This window comes from Fusarium sambucinum, chromosome III, assembly GCF_050947815.1.
Source record: "Fusarium sambucinum isolate potato_lamoka chromosome III, whole genome shotgun sequence".
In the NCBI taxonomy this organism is placed as follows: domain Eukaryota; kingdom Fungi; phylum Ascomycota; class Sordariomycetes; order Hypocreales; family Nectriaceae; genus Fusarium; species Fusarium sambucinum.
Window position 1 is genome coordinate 4932024 of NC_139292.1, and position 20873 is coordinate 4952896.

General features: G+C 48.4%; 7 protein-coding genes across 7 annotated transcripts; 4 read left to right on the top strand and 3 right to left on the bottom strand.

Annotated features, from left to right (window-relative positions):
• Positions 1 to 361: 361 nt before the first annotated feature.
• Positions 362 to 2707, top strand: FSST1_011828 (uncharacterized protein; the record flags this gene model as incomplete). Its single annotated transcript, XM_083234996.1, has 3 exons — positions 362 to 549; positions 600 to 2322; positions 2375 to 2707. The coding sequence occupies 3 exons, from the start codon at positions 362 to 364 to the stop codon at positions 2705 to 2707; spliced, it is 2244 nt and encodes a 747-aa protein (XP_083081524.1).
• A 459-nt stretch (positions 2708 to 3166) lies between these two features.
• FSST1_011829 (uncharacterized protein) lies at positions 3167 to 7279 on the bottom strand (the record flags this gene model as incomplete). The annotated part of the gene is made up of 9 exons (XM_083234997.1): positions 3167 to 5182; positions 5227 to 5329; positions 5378 to 5635; positions 5687 to 5786; positions 5848 to 5891; positions 5940 to 6015; positions 6065 to 6088; positions 6144 to 6593; positions 6655 to 7279. The coding sequence occupies 9 exons, from the start codon at positions 7277 to 7279 to the stop codon at positions 3167 to 3169; spliced, it is 3696 nt and encodes a 1231-aa protein (XP_083081525.1).
• Positions 7280 to 9849: 2570 nt separating this feature from the next.
• Positions 9850 to 10410, top strand: FSST1_011830 (acyl-CoA N-acyltransferase; the record flags this gene model as incomplete). The annotated part of the gene is made up of 1 exon (XM_083234998.1): positions 9850 to 10410. One exon carries the CDS (start codon positions 9850 to 9852, stop codon positions 10408 to 10410), a length of 561 nt encoding a protein of 186 aa, XP_083081526.1.
• A 337-nt stretch (positions 10411 to 10747) lies between these two features.
• Positions 10748 to 12007, bottom strand: FSST1_011831 (Sec63 complex subunit SEC62; the record flags this gene model as incomplete). The annotated part of the gene is made up of 3 exons (XM_083234999.1): positions 10748 to 10945; positions 10998 to 11548; positions 11599 to 12007. 3 exons carry the CDS (start codon positions 12005 to 12007, stop codon positions 10748 to 10750), a joined length of 1158 nt encoding a protein of 385 aa, XP_083081527.1.
• A 425-nt stretch (positions 12008 to 12432) lies between these two features.
• Positions 12433 to 12952, top strand: FSST1_011832 (mediator complex, subunit Med21; the record flags this gene model as incomplete). Its single annotated transcript, XM_083235000.1, has 3 exons — positions 12433 to 12474; positions 12532 to 12640; positions 12693 to 12952. 3 exons carry the CDS (start codon positions 12433 to 12435, stop codon positions 12950 to 12952), a joined length of 411 nt encoding a protein of 136 aa, XP_083081528.1.
• A 246-nt stretch (positions 12953 to 13198) lies between these two features.
• Positions 13199 to 14226, bottom strand: FSST1_011833 (Haloacid dehalogenase-like hydrolase-domain-containing protein; the record flags this gene model as incomplete). Its single annotated transcript, XM_083235001.1, has 4 exons — positions 13199 to 13368; positions 13415 to 13885; positions 13933 to 13961; positions 14012 to 14226. 4 exons carry the CDS (start codon positions 14224 to 14226, stop codon positions 13199 to 13201), a joined length of 885 nt encoding a protein of 294 aa, XP_083081529.1.
• Positions 14227 to 15416: 1190 nt separating this feature from the next.
• FSST1_011834 (uncharacterized protein) lies at positions 15417 to 17921 on the top strand (the record flags this gene model as incomplete). The annotated part of the gene is made up of 1 exon (XM_083235002.1): positions 15417 to 17921. One exon carries the CDS (start codon positions 15417 to 15419, stop codon positions 17919 to 17921), a length of 2505 nt encoding a protein of 834 aa, XP_083081530.1.
• Positions 17922 to 20873: the final 2952 nt, after the last annotated feature.

A 20873-nucleotide genomic window follows, 5' to 3' on the forward strand; every position in this document is an offset into this window, starting at 1 on the left:
CTTCCTCTTTGTTCCATTCCCTCTATTCTTATTCTTGCCCCTCGTCATCGTCATCTACTTTCGCGCCTGGTGAGCGCGATTGTACGATTGTTTTCTGGTCATTCCCTCTTTTTCTTTTATGTATCTGGTATAACTTCAACCAACCTGAGCCTTGACCCCCAGACGATTGCCAGTGGCTAATCACTCTACCACCTAATCTGGCCCGATACTGCTTCTTTCTTGTCTCGCGTTTTTCTGCATAGTCTACCTTGTTCTTCGAGTCTCGGCAAATATTTGAATACGGATGTCCTACAACCGACCACTTCTTCAACCCTTCTGCGACTTATAAATCTTACACCTCCCCCGGCACTTGTAGCCCAGCATGCGTTTCTCTCCGCTTGCGACCGTCGCGGGGCTGTCAGCGTTTGTTCTGGCCGACGAGGTCAAGAATCCCGTGTCAGAGCCTTCAGTATTTAATGGGAAGACGGTGCCGCCATTGCTTGAGTTGACTCCCGCAAACTGGGAGGAACAGACCAAGAAGAACAAGTTCCTAATGGTTAAGCACTTCAGGTACGTCGCACTTGGAATAGGCCACGGTTGGTGTACTTACTAGATTTCAGCCCCTACTGCAAGCACTGTACTAGGTTCGCACCGACTTTCCAAACTCTCTACGAATTCTACTATACCTCGAAGCCTCAAGTCGACGATCCGGAAGCCACGTTTACAAAGTATTACGACTTTGTTTTTGGCACTGTAAACTGTGTTGCCTACTATGACTTCTGTATGGAGCACGAAATTCAGTCATACCCGACTTCAATCCTCTACGAAGATGGCAAGGTGTTTGAGTCCTTACGCGGAATTAAGAATATGACAGTATTGACGACAACGATCGAAAAAGCGCTTGCCAAAACACATCCTGGTCGACCCGAACTCGATGAATTACCCAACCCTGGCGACAAGGTCTTCCCTGCCCCAAAGACTGAAGAGAAGCCTGTAGAGTCTTCTGTTGAGAAAAAGGAGGTAGAAGCGCCCGCAAAGGCTGCGGCTGAAGCTGAGAAGCCCCTCGATGTCGTTGCTGAGAAGGCTGCCGAGGAGCCAGCTGGTAAAACTGAAAGCAAATCTCTCGATGATGTCACCAAAATGCCCAAAGATGAGGACAAGTCTGATAAAGCTGAGACAGTTGAGAAGACCGTTCAGGATGAGAACAAGAACTCATTTGGCGCCGATTGGAAAGTTCCCAGCACCGGTCAGATGCTTAAGAAACCCAAGGTCCAGGATTCTACACCCAAGTACAACCTGGAGGGTATCAGCGCTCCTCTGACTCCCGAAAACTTTGATACCCTGGTTACGAACTCGAAGGATCCCTGGTTCATCAAGTTCTACGCACCTTGGTGCTCTCACTGCAAAGCTATGGCTCCTACATGGCAGCAACTGGCCAAGAAAATGCAGGGCAAACTCAACATCGGCGAGGTCAACTGTGAAGCTGACCATAAGCTTTGCACCCAAATGGGTGTCAAGGCGTTCCCGACCATTTACTTTGTTAACGGCGCGGAAAAGGCCGAGTACAAGGGTCTTCGCGGGGTCGGTGACTTTGTTGCTTATGCCGAGGGGGCGCTTGAGGTTGCAGGTGGCGTTCTTGATGTTGATGCCGAGAGCTTCAAGGAGCTCGAAAAGACCGAGGAAGTCATGTTTGTTTACTTCTATGATCACGCCACTACAACCGAGGATTTTAAAGCACTAGACGCTCTACCACTTAACCTTATCGGACGAGGTAAAATCGTCAAAACAAGCGACCCCGAGTTGTACAACCGATTCAAGATCACAACTTGGCCCAGGCTCTTAGTCTCCCGAGAGGGCCGTGCGACCTACTATACTCCCATCACACCCGACGAGATGAGAGATGTTGATTCGTTGGTTTCGTGGATGAAGTCCACATGGCTCCCTCTCGTTCCTGAAATGACTGCCATCAACGCCAAGCAGATCATGAACCACAAGCTGGTTGTGCTTGCCATTCTTAATCGTGATGATGAGGACCGTCTTCAAAACTCCATCTTGGAGCTCAAGAACGCTGCAAATGAGTGGGTGGATCGCCAGGTTCAGGAGTTTCAGCTCGAGCGTAAGAAGCTCCGAGATGCCAAGCAGATGAGAATTGAAGAGGCACAAAGCCGTGACGACCAACGCGGTCTTCGCAATGCCAAGGCTATCAAGATTGACATGGACTCTACCCGTCGTCAGGAGGTTGGTTTTGCCTGGGTTGATGGCATCTTTTGGCAGAGATGGATTGCTAGCACCTATAACATTGATGTGAGAGACGGTGAGCGTGTCATCATCAACGAAGAAGATGTAAGTTTCCGTAATTTCAATCGAGACTGGCCGTATACTGACAATTTGGCAGCGACACAAGTTTTGGGACACTACTCCTACCGGCAACCAGATCATGGTCAGCCATACCTCGATCATGGACACCCTTGACAAGATCGTCTACGGCCCCAACCCAATTTCTCCCAAGTACACCATTAGCTCTTTCGCCAAGTTTTTCTTTGACATCAAGATGAACTTTGTCGACCACCCATTCTTGTCCATTGCCTTTGTCTTTGCTGTTGGTTTTGGCCTCTACTCTTGGTTCCGTAACCGCACTCGACGATCTCGCGGCACTTTCTTCCGGGACGATAACATGGGTCTCAAGGATGGACTCTTGGGTCAGAATAGCAATGCCAAGTCCGATTAAGAGAATCGATTCTTGTAAGAGCGGAGTCGTGTCACTCACCACGAAAAAGATCAACTATAAAGGGGTTTCTGGGACGGGTCGCATTAGGATGTTTTGGTCATGTGTTGTTGAATTGCGGAGTTCTGGTTTGATAACTATTGCTTTGAATTTGTTGCCGCTGCATATTAGATCAGCTACAGTGAGAATATCATTTGCCTTTGTGTGTTGTTTGTCCTTGGATCAATCGAAAGCCATATCAATACCTACAGTTGAGTCCTCTACACAATTGCTTTATTTTGGCTTCTGTCTTAATTGATGGCAGTAATAGTTCACGCGGGGCAAATCTTCTACGGCCAAAGCATACAATGAGAGTCATGCTATTTTGCATATTCATTTACCTGTACTTTAAACCTGACTATCAAAAAGGGCCTCGATGTATTCCCTCGCCCAAGCAATCAATACCTTGATATGTAACTTGAATTAAGTGTAAAGCACATCAGTGAGACTGTTGAGCGCCAAACCTTCCTTTGCAATATCTCCAGCATCGACCAAGAAATCAAGAGGCATTTCAACAAGCGTGCCGCGGATGCGCGAAAGCCATTGCTTCACTTCTTGTACACCACCAGGGAACTCGGACTGCACGATATGGCCGTACTCGACCTTGCCCTTCTTCATCTCCGCCTTGACATCCTGGTCCTTCTTGCCCGGGATGATAAAGTACTGAGTGAAGAAGGAGTCGTAGTCCTTCCACGTTCTAACCTTGTTAGTGGGAACAGGGTGGAATGCCCGGTCGAATGTCTCGGTATTAACGCGAGCTGTATTGGTCCAGAGACGGTGGAAGTCTGGGTGCAGAGGATCACGGACGAGGAGATCGGCCGGGGAACCCCAGTCGTAGCTGTTGGGGTCGCGATCAACAGGCGTCCAGTTTTGATCAGGCTGGTCCCAGCGCTGGTTGGGGATGAGGCCGAGATGCTTGCGGAAGAGGTATCGACGCAGAGAAGCGGCGAAGCGAGAGGCTGTGTATGGACGTCCATTCATATAAGACTCGCAAGGAGTGGGATCCTCGATAACGACGGCGATTTCAGAGTCATGGTCTCCGAGCTGGGATCGATCGTTCAAGTTGGCTGAACCGCAAATTACAAGGCGGTCGTCGATGATGACCAATTTGCTGTGAATGTACAATTCTTCGGAAACAAAAGCGTTGATCTCATCTTCGGGGTTACCTTCCCAGCGAAGATCGGTGACTCGAGGGCCTTGGTCCATGTAGCAAGCACTGATGGTATCGAGAGTGCGGTCCGCCACTTGGTTTGCTCCTTGCTGATATTGCTGGTAAGATTGTTGCTGAGGTCTGTTGTCGTGGCTTGAAGAGCCAGAGTAGCGTCCTTGTCCTTGATATTCCTGACTCTGCGGTCGGTCGTAGTCAGAACGACCTCCTTGGCTTTGCTGCGAGTAACCACCTTGATACTCATCGCGTCGATCGTAGCCCTGTTGCGAGTAGCCTCCTTGTGGCCTTGCGAAACGAGGATCGGCTCCAGGGTGGCCATAAGGATCAGGCTGAGGCTGTCTTCCATAATTGCCGCCTCTCTTTTCATCATCGCTGTCATCATCGCGTCTGTTGTACTTGGACTCGGAGTCATGTTGAGAATAACCTCCTTGTCTTGCAAAGCGTGGGTCAGCTCGTGGATGCCCGTAAGGATCCCTCTGAGGTTGGCCATAGTTATCACGACGTCGGTCATCATCACTATCGCTGCCTCGCCTGTTTCCTCCACGATTGTAATCCCCTCGTCGGTCATCATCGCTATTGCTGCCTCTCCTGTTGCCTCCACGGTAGCCAGATTGTCCTCCGCGGTTGTAATCTCCCCGACGATCATCATCGCTATCACTACCGCGTCTGCCGTACCTGGAGTCCGAGTGTCCTCCACGGTGATCACTGCCACCGTAACCACGTTGAGGTTCCTGGTGGTACTCGTCTCGCTCAGAACGGCCTCCATACTCTCGGCTTTGGTATCCGCCACCTTGTCGAGGACTAGAGAAATCGCCGCGACTCCCTTGGTATTCCTCATGCGCCGCCCTTTCGGAGCTATGGTCTGGGTAACCGCCCAGTTCACGATCTTTCTGCTTTCGAGCATCTTCATAAGAGACGCCAGTGCGGGCTTCTGCTTCGGCCATTGTCCTGGACGTATTGATGCGGTCAAAGTTGCGAAGGTTGTAGAAGCCGATGTATCTGCTAGGATCACGGATGCCCGCCTTAAAAAGCTTCTCAATGATACTGTAGCCACCACGGCTGATAGAGTCATACTGGAACTCCATAATAGCTCGGGTTCCTAGAGCGCCGTCGTCGTGAAGATCACCAGCGAATGCTGGGACTGCGGGCATAAGAACCCAGACGTGGAATGGCTGACCTTCATGATCGGCACGAATGATGCGGTCTACCAATGCAGCACCGATCTTGTTCTTAACAACCCTTTGCTTCTCGTCGGTAGCAGTGATGAAGAACTGGACTATCAGTAGAAGTTTTTTCAATTGAAGGGTTAACATACCTGATTCTCAATGTAAATGAAATACTTGGCATCGTTGATCGACTGGATGTAGGCAGTTTGGATAGAACGCTCAATCGGATGGCCGGATGACCACTCAGCACAGCTATATCATGTTATTGGCTGTGGAAAACCTGGGAGTGAGATGATATACCTTCGAATCATTTGAATGCGAGGCATATTGCCACCTCGAGAGTCATGTTCGCGGTCACTGTGTCGTGGAGCATCATGTTCTCCAAATGACCTGAGTCTGTTCATACCGCGGCTGAACTGCTCAGTCAAACCACCCAAGTGGTCATCTTCGCCTCTGGATCGTCTATCTCCACCACCAGAAGGACCTCGTGGAGGAAGTTCAAGTGCATGATACTTTCCAGGGTTCTTCTTTTTGTACTTGTCTTTGAAGATAAAGTTCCTGTTCACAGTTAGTTATTGTCGAGCTTGGTGATACAATACGACTTCTCACCATCGATCAACAAAGTGGTCAACCATGTCACGAGTGATGGGACCATTCATGCTTAGAGTGACATCCGACCAACCCATACGTGAGCTTTTAGTACGATCAACTACGGCATATTAGCTGCCATTCTTATCAAATAGCAAAAGTTATGAGAATAATTGACTTACGCTGGTTCTGATCCCAGTCCTTCACATTGGCGAAATCATACACTCTGAGAGAAATTTAGCAAACTGGATTCTTATCTCGTATTTCAACGTACCTGGCGTTATTGTAGTCTTGTCCAGGGAAGATGATTTCGTCCAGGTTACCGGGGTGGGCGTCAGCAATGGGGTGGCCTGTTCATGTTTGTCAGTATGAACCACGAAAATTGGAAGACCAACTTACTGCTTGTGTCCCATCTACCAAAGCCTAAGATTGGTATCGTTAGCATAAATTCCTATTAGCAAACAGGGCTGATTCATACACATATCCAGTCCTCCCATGAAACCTATCTTTCCGTTGTCGATGACTAGGAGCTTCTCGTGGTGCGCCCAATACAGCACAACATCGCCAGCAGTACCGTAAACAGACTTGAGAGCATCTCCTGATGCCTTGAACAAGTCAAAACTAGTCAGGGCTTTTACTGACTTGCCCAATTCGCGTTGGAAGTCGTAGCCTGTGGGATAGTGATCCGGATGTCTGAAGACGCGAATGTTCTCATGAAGTGCCTCAAGAGTAGTCCTCGTATGAGAGCTGTCCAACGTCAAGGCAGCAGTGACTTCCTTATACACGACGATGTAGATTTTTACGCCTCGTTCTGCGGCGGCCTTCAGCATGCGATCCAGACGGTATTGTTCGTTTTTGGCCGGGGGACGACGAAGATACAACTCAGGACTCAACCACCAATCAAGGATGTAGATGCTTTCTTGGGCCTCTTGAAACGATAATAATGTTAGATATAGCCATAGATAAATTGGGTTGTTGCTGAAACTTACGTTCGATAGCCTGGGAGACAGCCCAGAAGTATGAGGCACCATCAACATACCACTTCACATTTCCCGAAGACTCCCCGGCAAATGAACGGTAGCGATTAATAGCCTGTTGTCTTTGAAGGTACTGGGCGGCAGCGTCGTGTGAGCTGTCTTGATGAGGCTTGTCCTCTTCTTGTGGGCGACCACTGCTCTCGGGCCTGTTGTAGCCTCCTTGAGACTGGCTTTGGTTTCCGTAGCCGCCGTGAGATTGCCCATATTGGCTCTGGCTTTGTGAATAACCATGGCCTTGTGGTTCGTTGTAGTCTTGAGATTGACCATACGACTGACCACCGCCGTACTGGCCTTGACCTCCATAATTGGACTGCCCATACGACTGCTGGCTTTGACCTCCATAGTTGGACTGGCCATATGACTGCTGGGTCTGTCCTCCATAGCTGGATTGCCCATAAGATTGCTGACTATGTTCTCCGTAGCTGGACTGTCCATAAGATTGCTGGCTTTGCCCCCCATGAGGCTGGGATTGAGAATGTTGCTGATGCTGCTGCTGCTGCTGCTGCTGCTCATCATCGTCATCGTCTTTTTTTAGGGCATTCTCAACATGCTCGCCGATCTTTTTGAAGAAATCCATGTTCTCAACGTGTCCAAGACCTCGGCGGTGAGATGCAGAGTACGAAGAGTAGGAATAGGAATCAAAATGCTCTTATGAATAATAGACAAAGTATATGTTAGAATAAGCTAGCTTGAGCCAAGAAGCAAGTGGATTTAAGCAAGAAAAGAATGGAGTTGGGTTTGTCACTCAGTGATGCTGACAAGCTGACGCCATGAGCATGAGAGAGCTAAGCTTGGAAGCTCTGGTCTGAAGTGGGGGAGAGGAGGGGAGCTGAATCAGAATGATGACGATTTTGTCTCGGAATGGGCGTAAAGTGGACAGCCAATAGTTAATCACTGAAGCTTTGGTATCCGTACTTTTGGCCAGAGCCAGACTTCCATGATTTGTTGTCTATGCAGTGATCTATAAATACACATGATTGGACACAAAGAGCAAGCATCTCGTGCCATTCATTGGAACACTGATTAAGAGTTGCGGGGTTACAAGGACAACTCCATATACTACGTAGACAATTGTATCAAGACAACTACCGAGGACAAGAGCAACTATTCACTTTTAGTTCATGTACAACAATGGGTTACGAATAATAATTTCTAATTATAACTACTTATTACTAACTGTTGGCATATTGGTGTATCTGCCATATCGTATTGACGGCTCATGGCCGAAGCGTTACGACGCTTTACCTTCCGAAACCCCACGCTCTCCGAGTCTCTTCCAACTCCTCTTCCTCCTTCTTCTTGATACAAGCGCTACATCTATCACTGCTTTCCCAGGCTGTGGTTGTCAGTATATCAAGGTTAGTATTGCAGACGCCATTTTCTGTCATGCCGGAGCAGGGTATCTTAGCACCCAAAGACCTTTCAAGCAATGCATAACATTCCATGCATTTCGTGATGGTGCAGGTAATAGTACACATATTGACAATTTTCAATACTGTATATAGTTGGAAGTTCGCTTGTTATAAGATTATGTTTTGTATGATGAAATTTCCAAGTTTCTAATATCTTCCCGAATATATAGTTATAGGGATACCGTGATTAAGTGACTCAAGAGTCAAATCGAGTCAACTTACTATCAACTATGAAACGAATACTCATATTCATCCAACCATGATTAACAGGTATAGCTGATTGCCGAAGTTCAAACCCGAACAGCCCTACATACTCCGATGCAGGCAAGCCCATGGGGCTAAGTTAATAACAATCTACCGACCTGTCACATGTACATTTCGTTACATTTCGTTAGTCGATCGACTGTGATTAACCAGGTCATTCCAACCCTCTGGAACTTCTTGTAATGGATAGGTGAATAGCGTATTGTTATTAGACGCCGGTGGTAGCTTCACCACCAGTCAACCGACAAAGTCAACATCAACAAACAAGCCCTGTTATTTCTGGTAACTGAAGTCAGCTACCAAGGGTGATTGTCCTGACAGGATACAGCCAGACATGACTCGGTGTACATAGTAAGAAAAAGAGACCAGCTGACGATGGGCTGATATGGTCTTTGTTATCCACTGTGACTGTTTATACATATACCAATTAGCTGCCGGAAACCCGCCATGTCCCGTCCCGTCTTTGTTTCATCAACCCATGAATGACGGACGAGTATTGGTCTTGTTCATGATTTATCTACTACAAGTTAACCCAACCCATCAATACATCAACCTGCCAGATCCGTCAATGCGCCATTTATTCCGTTGAATCAGTGGCAATCGTGGCGTGCAACCCTCTTGACGATCCCACGGGGTAAAGAAGTATTTAATGCATCCATTTCGACCTTGAGGGTGTCGAAAAAGAAAAGGCAAAGTCGGTTCATGACGGAAACTAAAAGGAAGCGATAACTAACTGCCTGCAATTACCCGGCGCGGCGGTACAGTACAGAGTACCTACCTTAGTAGCATCCATTAATTTACTGGGTCCTCTGGGACGACACCAACCCGCTGGAAAGGGTTCTATCTTGTAGTGGTTGCAGGGCAGGGTGGTTTTCCTGAGGTGAGATTAGTAGATTCCCTGCATATTACAGACAGGTACAAGTTCAAATCACTGAATCACACCCGAACCGAGCACATCTCATCTTAATCTGGGTAGTCACATCGTGATTAACTTAACTTGGGTCTTGTCTTGTGTTTGATCAACAAGACTGGTATAATCCTTGAACTTAACCCAATTCACTTGGCATCATCTTAAACTTGCACCTTACTCTACTCAACTTCTGAGAACTTCCTACCATAAAAGCCTTCTCACTTCTGCCCTCAAACGAGTACTTAGTCTAAGAAGGTCAGTTTAGCTTGGAGAGTTTAACCTCCTACATCGGATAACCTAAATCTAATCTTGTTCAGATCTTTTGCCAGCCAAGTAATACCAAAATACATACTTGGACCGTTCACAAGTAAAAGTATTCAACACGGCTTTCAGGCATCAAATCTTGCACCATCAGATGCGGTATTCAACAAAGCTTTATGCACTACTGAGACACGACTTATTCTCTTGTGAACCATCATCGTCCCTCACAACTTTTCACGCAAGCACCCACCCGATCAATCAAACATTTTCCACATGACAGAAGTGGGAACAGTCGACAAAATGACAAAGTCAGGAACAGTGGCCCTCTTCTCGCCAGGTCAACACGGCCACTTGATTCCCTATCTCGCTGCCATCCACGCCTCATGTATCACTCACGACCGTACCATTGCGGAATTCCTCCCGCCTTTGTCTCATGAGAAGCTTCTTGCGTGGTGGAAAGAACGCATCGCCGAAGTTGCAGACGGGAAACGGCTCATCTTCATCCTTCTGAACGAGACAGAACCAGGAGCTCGCCCAAAAGGGCCCGACGTTGTGGGCGTTGTCATGCTTTACATGCCTTCTTCAGAAACAGGCCCATTCCGCGGTGTCGTCGAGAAGTTGCTTGTACACAAGGCTTTCCGCGGAAGGGGAGGTGCCAGGACTCTAATGTCCGCCCTCGAGACCGAGGCTACAAAGAGAGGGCGAACTATTCTCGTTCTTGATACTGAGACGGGGAGCCCAGCAGAAGAAGTGTACAAGAAGCTCGGCTATGTTGAGCTTGGCCAGATCCCCAAATATGGCCTAAGTCCAAATGGTGAACTGAAAGATGGCACCTTCTTCTGGAAACACCTGGCGTTGTAGTCATGAAGGGGCTACAAAGACGACAGAGTTTGTCGAAGCTGTGCAATGTGCAAAGATCAATTGCATGCGTTTTGAAAAAGCTGTAGAGACTCTCTTGCAATGATAGGAGGGGAGCGAGGCAACTCGATATTGCTGTTTTGAGGGATGGATACTGGCTGGCGAGGTGCTTCGGTTTGCTTTTTAATATAAAAATTCGGAATCATTCACTAAAACACATATTTCATGTCGCACTCATAAAAGCTGCTCGTTCTTTTCATTGTGGCCCGAAATGTAGAGATACCATGCTACTATTACAACTTTCAAAACGCCGTCATCGAAACACACTCGGCTACACCACTCAAGCATCGTCCTCGAGTTCCTCTACTCTAGGTGCCTCGTAATGCCTTTGCTGCACATCGCCAGTCTTGACCTGAGTGTCTGTTCCTGTTGTCGTTGCGCTGGTGGGCGCAAGGCCAGTGGCGCCTGCCAAGGCAGGGTTGACGCTGGTTCCAGGGACAGCCGCAGCCGACTTCTTCTTCTTCTTCTTTTTCTCGGTCTACACTCTTGTTAGTTTTTGTCATTTCACTTTGAATCGTAATTATACTAACCTCATGCCAAGCCCAGACAGGCCTAAAACTATCCATGAAAGAAACATCCTCCCACAGATTGGGGAAGAGCCAGAGACCAGGAGAGTTGGTAAAGTATGTGATACAGAAAAGGATAACACGGAAGATGGCCATGAGGAAGAACAGTCCAAGGAGACCCAGGAGACCCCAACTGAGGTAGTAGACACCTTGACGCAACACTAGAGGCCAAAGGGGGTACAGGACAATAGCAAAAATGGCGAGGAGGGCAAGACCAGCATAGATCTTTCGCTTGAGCTGACTGCCTTCCCACAACCAAGCATAGTACATGTCGTCTTGTGCCTCCTGCTGCGGTTCGACCTTGACAGTCCACTGGCCCTTGACACGCTTAGGCTTCTTGCCATTGGGGCCTGCTTGGGGCTCAATCTTCGAAACTCGAAGCGCAAGCATACTCAAAGGCAGCAATTTGAAGGTGTTCTCGAGAGAAGCTCGGTCGGTGATTTCGGGAAGAAGGGGGTTCTTCTTGCGGGCCTTCTCGTAAGCGGGGGACTGGAGGGCTCGGAGGGCTCGCTTGACTGCGTGGTGTTAGTTTTGAAGCATCTCAGATCATTGCGCTGACACCTACCTCGAAACATGTCCTTTCGCTCGCCGTTCAGGATGACTGTTCTGGGCTTGAGATCCTGGCCACGGAGGAACGCAGCGAGAGCGAGGGCTTTGGGGTTGGGAGGTCCTGGAGTGATAGGCTGGGAGCGACCCTGCTGCTGCTGTGGGTGAGGGTGAGAGTGGTCATGGCCATGATCATGACCGCCACCTTGCTGCTGTGCCTGTTGCGCTCGCATGCGCATTTGCTCTTGGGCCTGTCGCTTGATGTGTTCAATAAACTCCGGAACAGTCATGCCATTCTTCTCGGCGTCGATAGCAAGCTGGCGCTGCATTGCCTGGATTTGCTCGGGTGTTGGTCGTTGTCCGGGTTGAGGCATGGGAATCTGGCCAGGCCCAGGCTGAGGGCCAGGCTGAGGGGGGGGAGTAGACATGGTAAACGATTAATCAATGGCAAAGAATGTAATGAAATATTTTGTTTCAATTTGGGTTTAAGAAGAAGAAGAAGACAAGAGAAAAGCGCATGAAAAGCGAAGTGAGTTTGGGAGAGAATAAACTTGAGAAAGAACAAACATAGGTGGTGTTGATGCCACTTGGACCATGCCGTGCCAATCATGTCATAGCTCGCCAGAGACAACGGTGTTCACTTCCCTAAGGCAAGGAACCCCCTAGCCCCCGGCACGATGGAGCTAGCTGTCCCCAAAAATTTCCCGGCGGATTGTTGATTGCCCGACTTCCGTCATATTTCCACGTGATGGGGCGTTCCTCTAAGTCAAAGTACCTATGAATGAAGGCCAGGACAATCTTCTTGTCATAGAGGCCTTGTTTAATAAAGCTCCAGAGCTCAACAGCCATAATCATGGGTGACCGCTTAACGCAACTTCAGGATGGTTTAGACCAGGTTTGCACTAGGCTTTTATTTCTTTGACGCAGTTTCGCTGACATGTTCGTTCTGTAGCTGGCGCAACAGTTTGTCGCATGTCTTCACTATGTAAACAAGCGACATGACCTTGAAATCCTTGGTCCAAATGATAAAATCCGCGAGGTTAAAGATATCCCAAAAGAGGGTATGTGATCAGGTTTCCTCCTGTAAAGATCAAGTCACTAACTATTAACCAGTCGATTCCCTCCCTCCCGACGAGTTCCGTGCTGGTATGGTAGAGCTAGCTCAGGATCTCATTATCAAGGAGCAGCAGATCGAGGTGCTTATATCGTCACTTCCCGGCTTAGACAACAGTGAGATGGACCAAGAGAGATACATCAAGGAGCTCGAAGAAGATCTAAAGGTTGCCGAAGCCCAACGCCAAGAAGCGATCAAAGAGAAAGATCAGATACTGGCCGAACTGGACGGTGTGATTCGCAGCATCCGAAGACCCTGATCACAGCTTTGAACCATCTATCAATCTATAGCGCGGAGTTAGGGAGTTCGGAAAACCGGCGGAAACGAGGTAGTTCAGTTTGTGTAAACGAGCTTTTGATATGCTTGTTAAAAATCTCTAATACAAAGGTATCTCAACCTAGTGGGCGCCTTGAACGCCACCATCTATCTAATATTTTATCCCACGATCCCCTGCATAATGCCATATGGCTCATAAAGGACGCCTGACTCAAATTCTATATATTCTCTAGTTGGATGTAGACTTGAAGAACTGGGGGTAGATGTTGCGCAGTTCTCGTAGGTGCTGGATCTGGTATTGCGAAACTGGAGTCTTGGGAGCAGGCACTCCTTCCTCGACAAGATGGGCTGCAGTCCAGCCGAATTCCTTTGCCTTTGCGCAGTTCAAGCCGGAGTCATCTATGAAAATTAGACAAGGTCGTGAGAGAGATACGAGGAAACTTACCAACAAAGTAACAATCCTCCACTCGTTCGATACCCGCTTCGCGCATGGCCTTCTCATACATGCGGGGGTCAGGCTTGCAGAGCATGGGCTGCTCCGCATAGTTACAGTAAGTAAGGCCGTCAAAGATGTCCTCGATGCCCAAGAGGCGGACCACTCGCTTTCCATGATTTACATAGGCGTTTGTGAAAAGCCACACGGTAACCTTGGACTTGTCGATATCCTCAAGGAGCTCACGCAGCTCAGGATTGGGCTTGATTATGCCTTCGAGGGGCAGAGCGTCATCCACTTTCGCGTTATAGTCGAGCGGGTCAATCTGATGGTGTCGCACGAGTCCTTCTATGGCCAGGCCATAGCTGGTATAATACTCCTTGTGTAGTTTGACCGCTTCATCCCAAGGAAGCTCCAGATGTTTTGAGAAGTACTCGTCAATGAGATCAGCCATCAGGTCATGGACCTTGGAGCCTGTGCGCACTGTTAGGTTGAGGTTGTACTGAATGTCTGATTTTGCTGAAACTTACTTCTCGGGTAGAGGCAGTTGTCAATATCACTGTTGACGTTAGCCACAACGTCATGAACGAAGAAATGGAAAAGTCTAACAAGAATAGGACCGGTTTTCCCGGGGTCATATCCTGAGTGCTACCCATGCTGAACTTGGAATAAACTTGAACGTTGACACTGGGGTTGTATTTTGCGGGGTGAGGATTGGGAGGTGCCGAATTTGAGTTGAGCAATAAATAAGAAGCCGGTAGTGAAGGTTTAGATAGACGCTTGAGAGATGATAATGCGGGAAAACGCGGTCGTAATTGGTACATCGAATGGCTATCAGAGAGATGAAAGATTAGTAGTTTAAATAGATTTTATGGACAGTGACGATCTGGGGCTAATAACGGGCAAAGCCAATGGGCATTTGATAGTTAGTCTACAGTACAGCACTTTGTCTCAATTGATCTGTATGCGTTGATACGTTACTCCTGGCCCAATGACTCTTACGGTGTGTGTGGCTGAATAATGTATAGCGATTAGCTTGTGTTCCGGACTCCGATTACGGGCCTGTTTCCAACTGGGGCTGGAAGTTTGAATTAGCAGGTATCAACCATGCCGTGACTGCTCTGAAATATATAAGAGACAAGCACTTTTTGAATCGAATCTTCATTTTAAACCCTTGAAGATAGTCACACAGTCTTAGATTGAATATATAGGTAACTTAGGACGAGATAAACCATATTTATCCATAGGTAACTTTATAGTGAGCCCTATATTAGAATGGCCCAACTCTTTATAAGTCAGGGCACAATAAACCTTTATGGCAACAACCGATTTTCTTACCTAGGTCCACGATATGATGTACTTACTCACCTAGTTTATCACCAAATTAAACTTAAGACACAGCGGATTCGTTTTGTGTATATCATAGGCTTTGACACGCCGGTACATATAGACTTTTGGGGATATCCAAAAATCAGCCAATGCAGCAGCGTACTGCCTATTGTCTGAATTTCTGGAACAAATTTATATATTTATAGAACAAGAACTAGACTGACTGATGGCAAGTGAAGTGAAGTGACTGACTTGATTCTAGTGAATGAGTCCACTGTTACCTAGGTTAAGACGGACCTGGATTCTATACTGGACTGCGAATTCTGCCGGCTACACCGCCTAATTGTTTGCGCCGCGTCAAAGCCAATGCGCCTACCACGGTACTGCCGCTTCCAAGCTCATCTTTTAAAACCATCCCATTATCATCCTGCACAGACCTCCAAGCTTTTGAACAGCATTTTCTTGGTCAACGACCGTACTGTCGCTGTGCTTTAATCGGAGTATTTTCTCGGTTTACATTACATTGTATTGTGTCGAGTGTGGAGTTGTCTTGGGTTTTTTTTCTTTCCTTTCTTTGCTCAGAAATCATCAGAGCTAACGCGGTGTTGATCCCTTTTCTTCTTGCTTCTTTATTTGGTGTCAGTTCGTATCGCGACGTGTAAACTATCCTACACGTGTTGCCGTTATGGCACAAGAGATTTCTGTTCAAGGGACTCTTGTTAGCAGGAATGTGCTTTCTGGCTTAGCTGATGATCAGCGCTACCAGATCGAGCAGTACGAGAAGGTCGTGCGCTTGCGGGATGTCGTTCTTTCTGGTCAACATCCGACGATCAAACCTTCTAACCTCCACGCATCTGCAAACTCTTCTTCCACCCGACCGATAGATATATCCAGTTCGCATGGCGCGTCAAACCACCAATCAGACAAGCAACATCAGGTTGGCATTTCAACCCCTGCTTCCAGTAGCACCGCAAAGAACAGCAAGCCATACGGGGCAGGGTCTACTGAGATTAATCCAATCTTCCTAGAGAAGTCTGACGACTTGGTTAAAGCAGAGTTGCGATTGCAGAGACAAAAGCTGGAGCGTGCTTTGAAAGACGAGGTTGATCAAAAGAAGGTCACTACCAAGAGCGCAACTCAAGGAGAGCCTGTTGTTGAATTCGATCTTAATCAGGTTTTGTCTGAAGCTTTGACACGCGTTCAGAGTACCACGGGGCCTGACACTACTGTTCCTGCTGCTGATACTACTAATCCTGACAATGCAAGTGACTCCTTCGATGACAACACTTTCTACTCATCGCAGCACAACACGCCGTCCTCCGTTCTGACTTCCCGAATTCGTAACGAATCCGAAGACGCACAAGTGCCCGCTTCGGAGCCGCGACCGCTTATAAACTACCACAACAATGCCATTTTGCAAAACCGACCGACTGATGCTGAACAAATTCGTCCGGACGCGCGGGGCCAGCCTCAGAATCAACCAGCGTATTCGAATCCAGCAACTTTTGCTGGTAGCTTTGGCGTTGATAGTGCCATTCGACCTGGGCATGTTCCTGGCCTTACGGCTTATAATGAAGACAGGGCTGGTCCTAGGCAGGATGCAAGTGCTAGACAAAGTCCAAGCAATTTGGATATTGATAGGCATAGGGGCGATTATGGATCTGCAGTTCAGCAGCCGACCCGTGAACAGTATATTGACAGCCGCCCCCCCTCTCCACTGAGGAGAATCAACGCCAGGTCATCTCACGATGCTCACGCTTCGCCATTGGCGAATGCTCGACGACGACCCCTAGCTCTTGAAGCCACCTCAACTTCGTCAGCGGGTACACCCGCCCAAATTGCTGTTCTCAGAAATGAACCAATTGCTGTGACGAGTCCTGAAAGCTCGCCTCAAGGTGGACAGGCTTCACAGAGAGAGAAGAAAACCAAGAAGAAAAAGAGAAAGGCTGACCGGCAGGCGCCAGACGTTGAACCAACCCCCTATATCAAACCAGAACCTCGTTCTCCATCACCCTTGAATGCTCCATCCTACAATCGTCCAAATAAGCGTCAAAGGTACACTCAACAGCAACCAGATGAACCTGGCTACGAAGAAGTCCGTTACGATCCGCGCCCTACTCAATATCTGCCAGAACCTCCGCACAGCCGCCAGGAGAGAGATGACCGAATGCCAATAAGTTATGAAAGAGTAGATTTCCCTTCCCAGCGCGCAGCAAGCACTGCTGTCTCCGGAGGTACTGTCTATAGGCGGGAGTTTGCCGACGATCGATATGTCCAAGGACGATCATATGCCGTTGAGCAGTCTCCACTTATTTCAGCTCACCATCAGAGACAGTCAGTTGGCGGAACGGCCGGTCCTCAAGTTCGTCCCCACGAAGCTTACCAACAACGTCCATCTTGGCCCTACTCGGGAGGGCATGAAGCGTCTCCGTCCGCGTTGAGGGGAGAAGGTGATGTTTTTATGGCACCTCATCGACCGCCGCCTACGCGGATCATCGTAGATGCCTACGGGCGTGAGTATATCGAACCACCTCGTCCAACGATTATTCGGCAGTCCGCCGCACCCCATGCTCGATCTGGGGAGCCTGATGTTATTTACGAACGGGCTCCACCCCGAAGGCCCCAAGGGACAGAGACATATGATGAGGGCGGGGCAGTCTATCGCAGACGGTCACCATCGTACATGCCTAGACGAGTTGTTACACAGCCAGAGTACATATCGCAAGATTATAGGGACCAGCGGCTGCATGAACAGCCGTTACGTCCATTGGGCCACCCAGGGGAATTTGTTGAGGTGATGGCACCTCCGGAACGACGTCGTTTGGAGGAGGGGACGAGGGAATATATCACAAGGCCGTCCAGTGTGCGACCTGCGGAGCCTGTCCGCTATGAAGTCGCCCGGGACTATGGCCGAGTGCAGAGCGTGCGACCCGAGGTACCCGTACGTCAATATGCACCCAGTGCCCACCCGGAGAACCGCCGTGAAGCCGCACAACCGTACGGGCGAGAATACGGTGCCTTAACTGCGGAACAGGGGGTTGTCAGACAAGAGTACAGCACGCGGCCTGTGGAGCGGTACTACAATCCACCTCGCATCGGTGGAGAGGAGATTGCGTTTATTGAGCAACCGCGTGGAGCAACACAAGAGATTGTCTATGCTGATGATGCCAGGAGGGAAGTTTATCGCTAATCTGCTCTGAGAGAGACGATGGCTAAAAGGAAAAGACATTGAAAGTAGACAGCGCTACTTACATATATTTAATGACGTATGAGTACCACCCATATATGTTTACTAGTGAATGATCCCTGTGTGTGATGTTTGTCTTTCCATATGTAGGTGTAAAAACTAAGAAATAGGATTCTACTATGACAGATCAGTTGTTAAGAAATCCAAACATGCCACATATGAACTCATTTCATCTAGTTGTTGGTGATGAATCTTATGGCGATCTCTTCCTACAAGGTTTGTCTACTACACATAAGTTCCGTGTATTCCGAGTGCAGTTACCTTCAATAGAGGCAAACTTGAGAAGAGAACTGCGAATAAATTATACCTTTTTTTTTACTTCAACGTCGTCTAACTGGAGCGAATGATGACTAAAACGGGAACTGTAAATATTTTCAAAACAATTTAACATGTAACATTCCCATATATCAGACAGATAGTAGACCACTCGATTCAAGGAGGGCTACCTGACCTGATTCAGCGGGCAGTGTTTATCTTCAGGAATTGTGTATTGTGGTCATACTAGGCAGCTTTATTAGGTACCATCGATATGCCGTTGCAAGTCGTATTAGCCTTGCTGTCGTGGCATGCTCTGTGGGCTTTGCAAAGTTCACGGGCAGCTGAAAGGCCGAGTACCGGTCTCTAGCCACTGAATTTATGCAAAGACCTTTGAAGGGCCAGTGCAAATGTCACGAGGTAAGCGTACGAATATGATTATTTGAGACAAGAGGACAGGCAAGTCTCACTGTTGCAGCTCTCACACGGCTGTCGAGTCAGTGCTCAAGACAATATGGAGCTTTCATCAGATATCAACCGCTGCTAGCGACATGCTACTGTGCTCTCAGCTGGTATCTGCTGTCGGACTAGGTGCGGATAGGGCTAAGTAGTAGCAATAGCATAAATCGTCTTAACAGTGACTGGAAGCTTTGAGTTATTGCCTGCGAGGGCAGTCAGCGGGAACGAGTGGCGTATCTCGTGATGGCCCTTCAGACGAGGTAAGCCACTGAAATTTGAGGAGGAAACTGAAGCAATCAAGAAAGATGCAAGGATGGATGGATGCGCATACGCGACACGCACACATGCAGGAGTCCAGACCTATAACGCCACCTACAATCACAAGAATGTCAACTCCCTTGTGAAGTGCAGGAGTTCGCGATACTTCAATGTCAGAGTTGAGACCGTAGCATGCCTATCACCACATTGTTTCCCTTTCAGCAGCCTGCACCTTTCCATTCAACAAACCCGGCCAGTGAAGGTCCCTGAGGTCCCAAGAAATCGATAGCATTCAATGACGAGTCGCTAGTGGCTGAGCCTGTGCCGGGCTCTTGGTGAGAAGCCGGCTTGCATGGGACTGCCCTCGAATCAACTCCCTTGCTCACCCTTCGACAAGTCACACAGACACCAGACGAGGGCCCTGTCGTATGTGGAGACGCCGTGTGATCGAATCTTGGTTAGTCAACAGCACACCGCAGCAAAATACAGCTTGACGAATGATGCGCTGGAGCATTTTCTCCAGCTATCTGTTGAGCCGGTGTAGTTACAGCTTGGTAAAAGATCTCTCTGGTTTGTGAAGTCATGATGGTGAAGTACATGTTGCTGACACATTCTAAGAAACAAACACAGAAACTTGAACAGGCACTCACTACTGGCTGACGGAGGTGGCCCCATCGTCATGCAGCAATGTGGCTCTGTGTCCAAGTTTCGTCAGTGTTAGTGTTCGAGACAACGGTACTTGAGACAATCAACGAACAGAGTGATGTGTCGAGTATTCATGCTCTATCCCTTGACTGATTTCCGCCGTAAGAATGTTTCGGAGGCTTTTCTATGCTTTGCCGAAGCCCTCGAGCTTCCTACTAATAAAGCCTCTGGAACGCAGCCGCCGGTTGTGCATAGCGTTCCGCGGAAGAAACTCTCTATGCCTGTTGGATAGACCACGATGATACTGTGGTCTGCAGGAGGCTCCTCCTAGCCTGGGCTGTCATGGTCCCCACCACCCAGAAAACATCCATGCCCTAAGAAGGGCATCGAAACAAGCCGCCGAGGGCTGACTGACCATGCCATGGCTGATGAATGTTGTGGCACTGCTAATCCAGCATATCGTCATTGGCAAGAATGGATATAGTTATGACGACCGAGTTATACAGCCACAGGGAAAAGAGGCCGAAGGACAGTCAGTTCATTGTCTGAGTTGAGTTTTCTGAGGTGGTCAATGATCTGCGCCATTGAAACTTCTCTGGGTTCCAGGTAAGTCAGGGATTTGCTCGCTGTGGCTTTTCTTATCAAAAGCCCTGGACCATGAGTGACCACCATTCCGGGGGACTGTTCATCAAAACAACAAATTACTTCGGGATGCTTGATATGCTGTAATATTAATGCTTTATTCATCTTAAGTGCCGGTTTCAGTTCATCCTGACTTTTTTTCCTTTTTGTAATTTCCGACCACCGCTGCTGCTGCTGCATAGTAGAATTGAATTGAGTTGATGTTCGACCTTGGGACGTTAGCTCAGGCTGGGGCGACCCTCTTCTGAATCTCCCCCAGCTCATACTCAGGTAAGTTACGGTGGGCTTATAGGCTTAGTACTGAGGTACTGCATGCGCTGAACAGGTGTACCTGTCTGACCTACCCTGCCTTGACCTTGGTCTGGCCTGAACAAGTGCCGCGTTAGAGGTACTGTCTGCTTCCGCCCTCAGGTACCTTAGTACCTCCTCATCTTAGACCAAGGAGTGGGCAAGACATGGAAGACAGGACAGGATAGGACTCTGCTGACTTCACATTTTACACCAGCCCAGGGCTCCGCTCTCATCCTCCCCTTCCCTTACCTCACCTCACACTACTACCTTTCAGTCGACATAACCTAACCTCTCTTTCCCTCCCTCGTCAGACGTGGAAAGAGCTCAGAAATAACACCCATCACT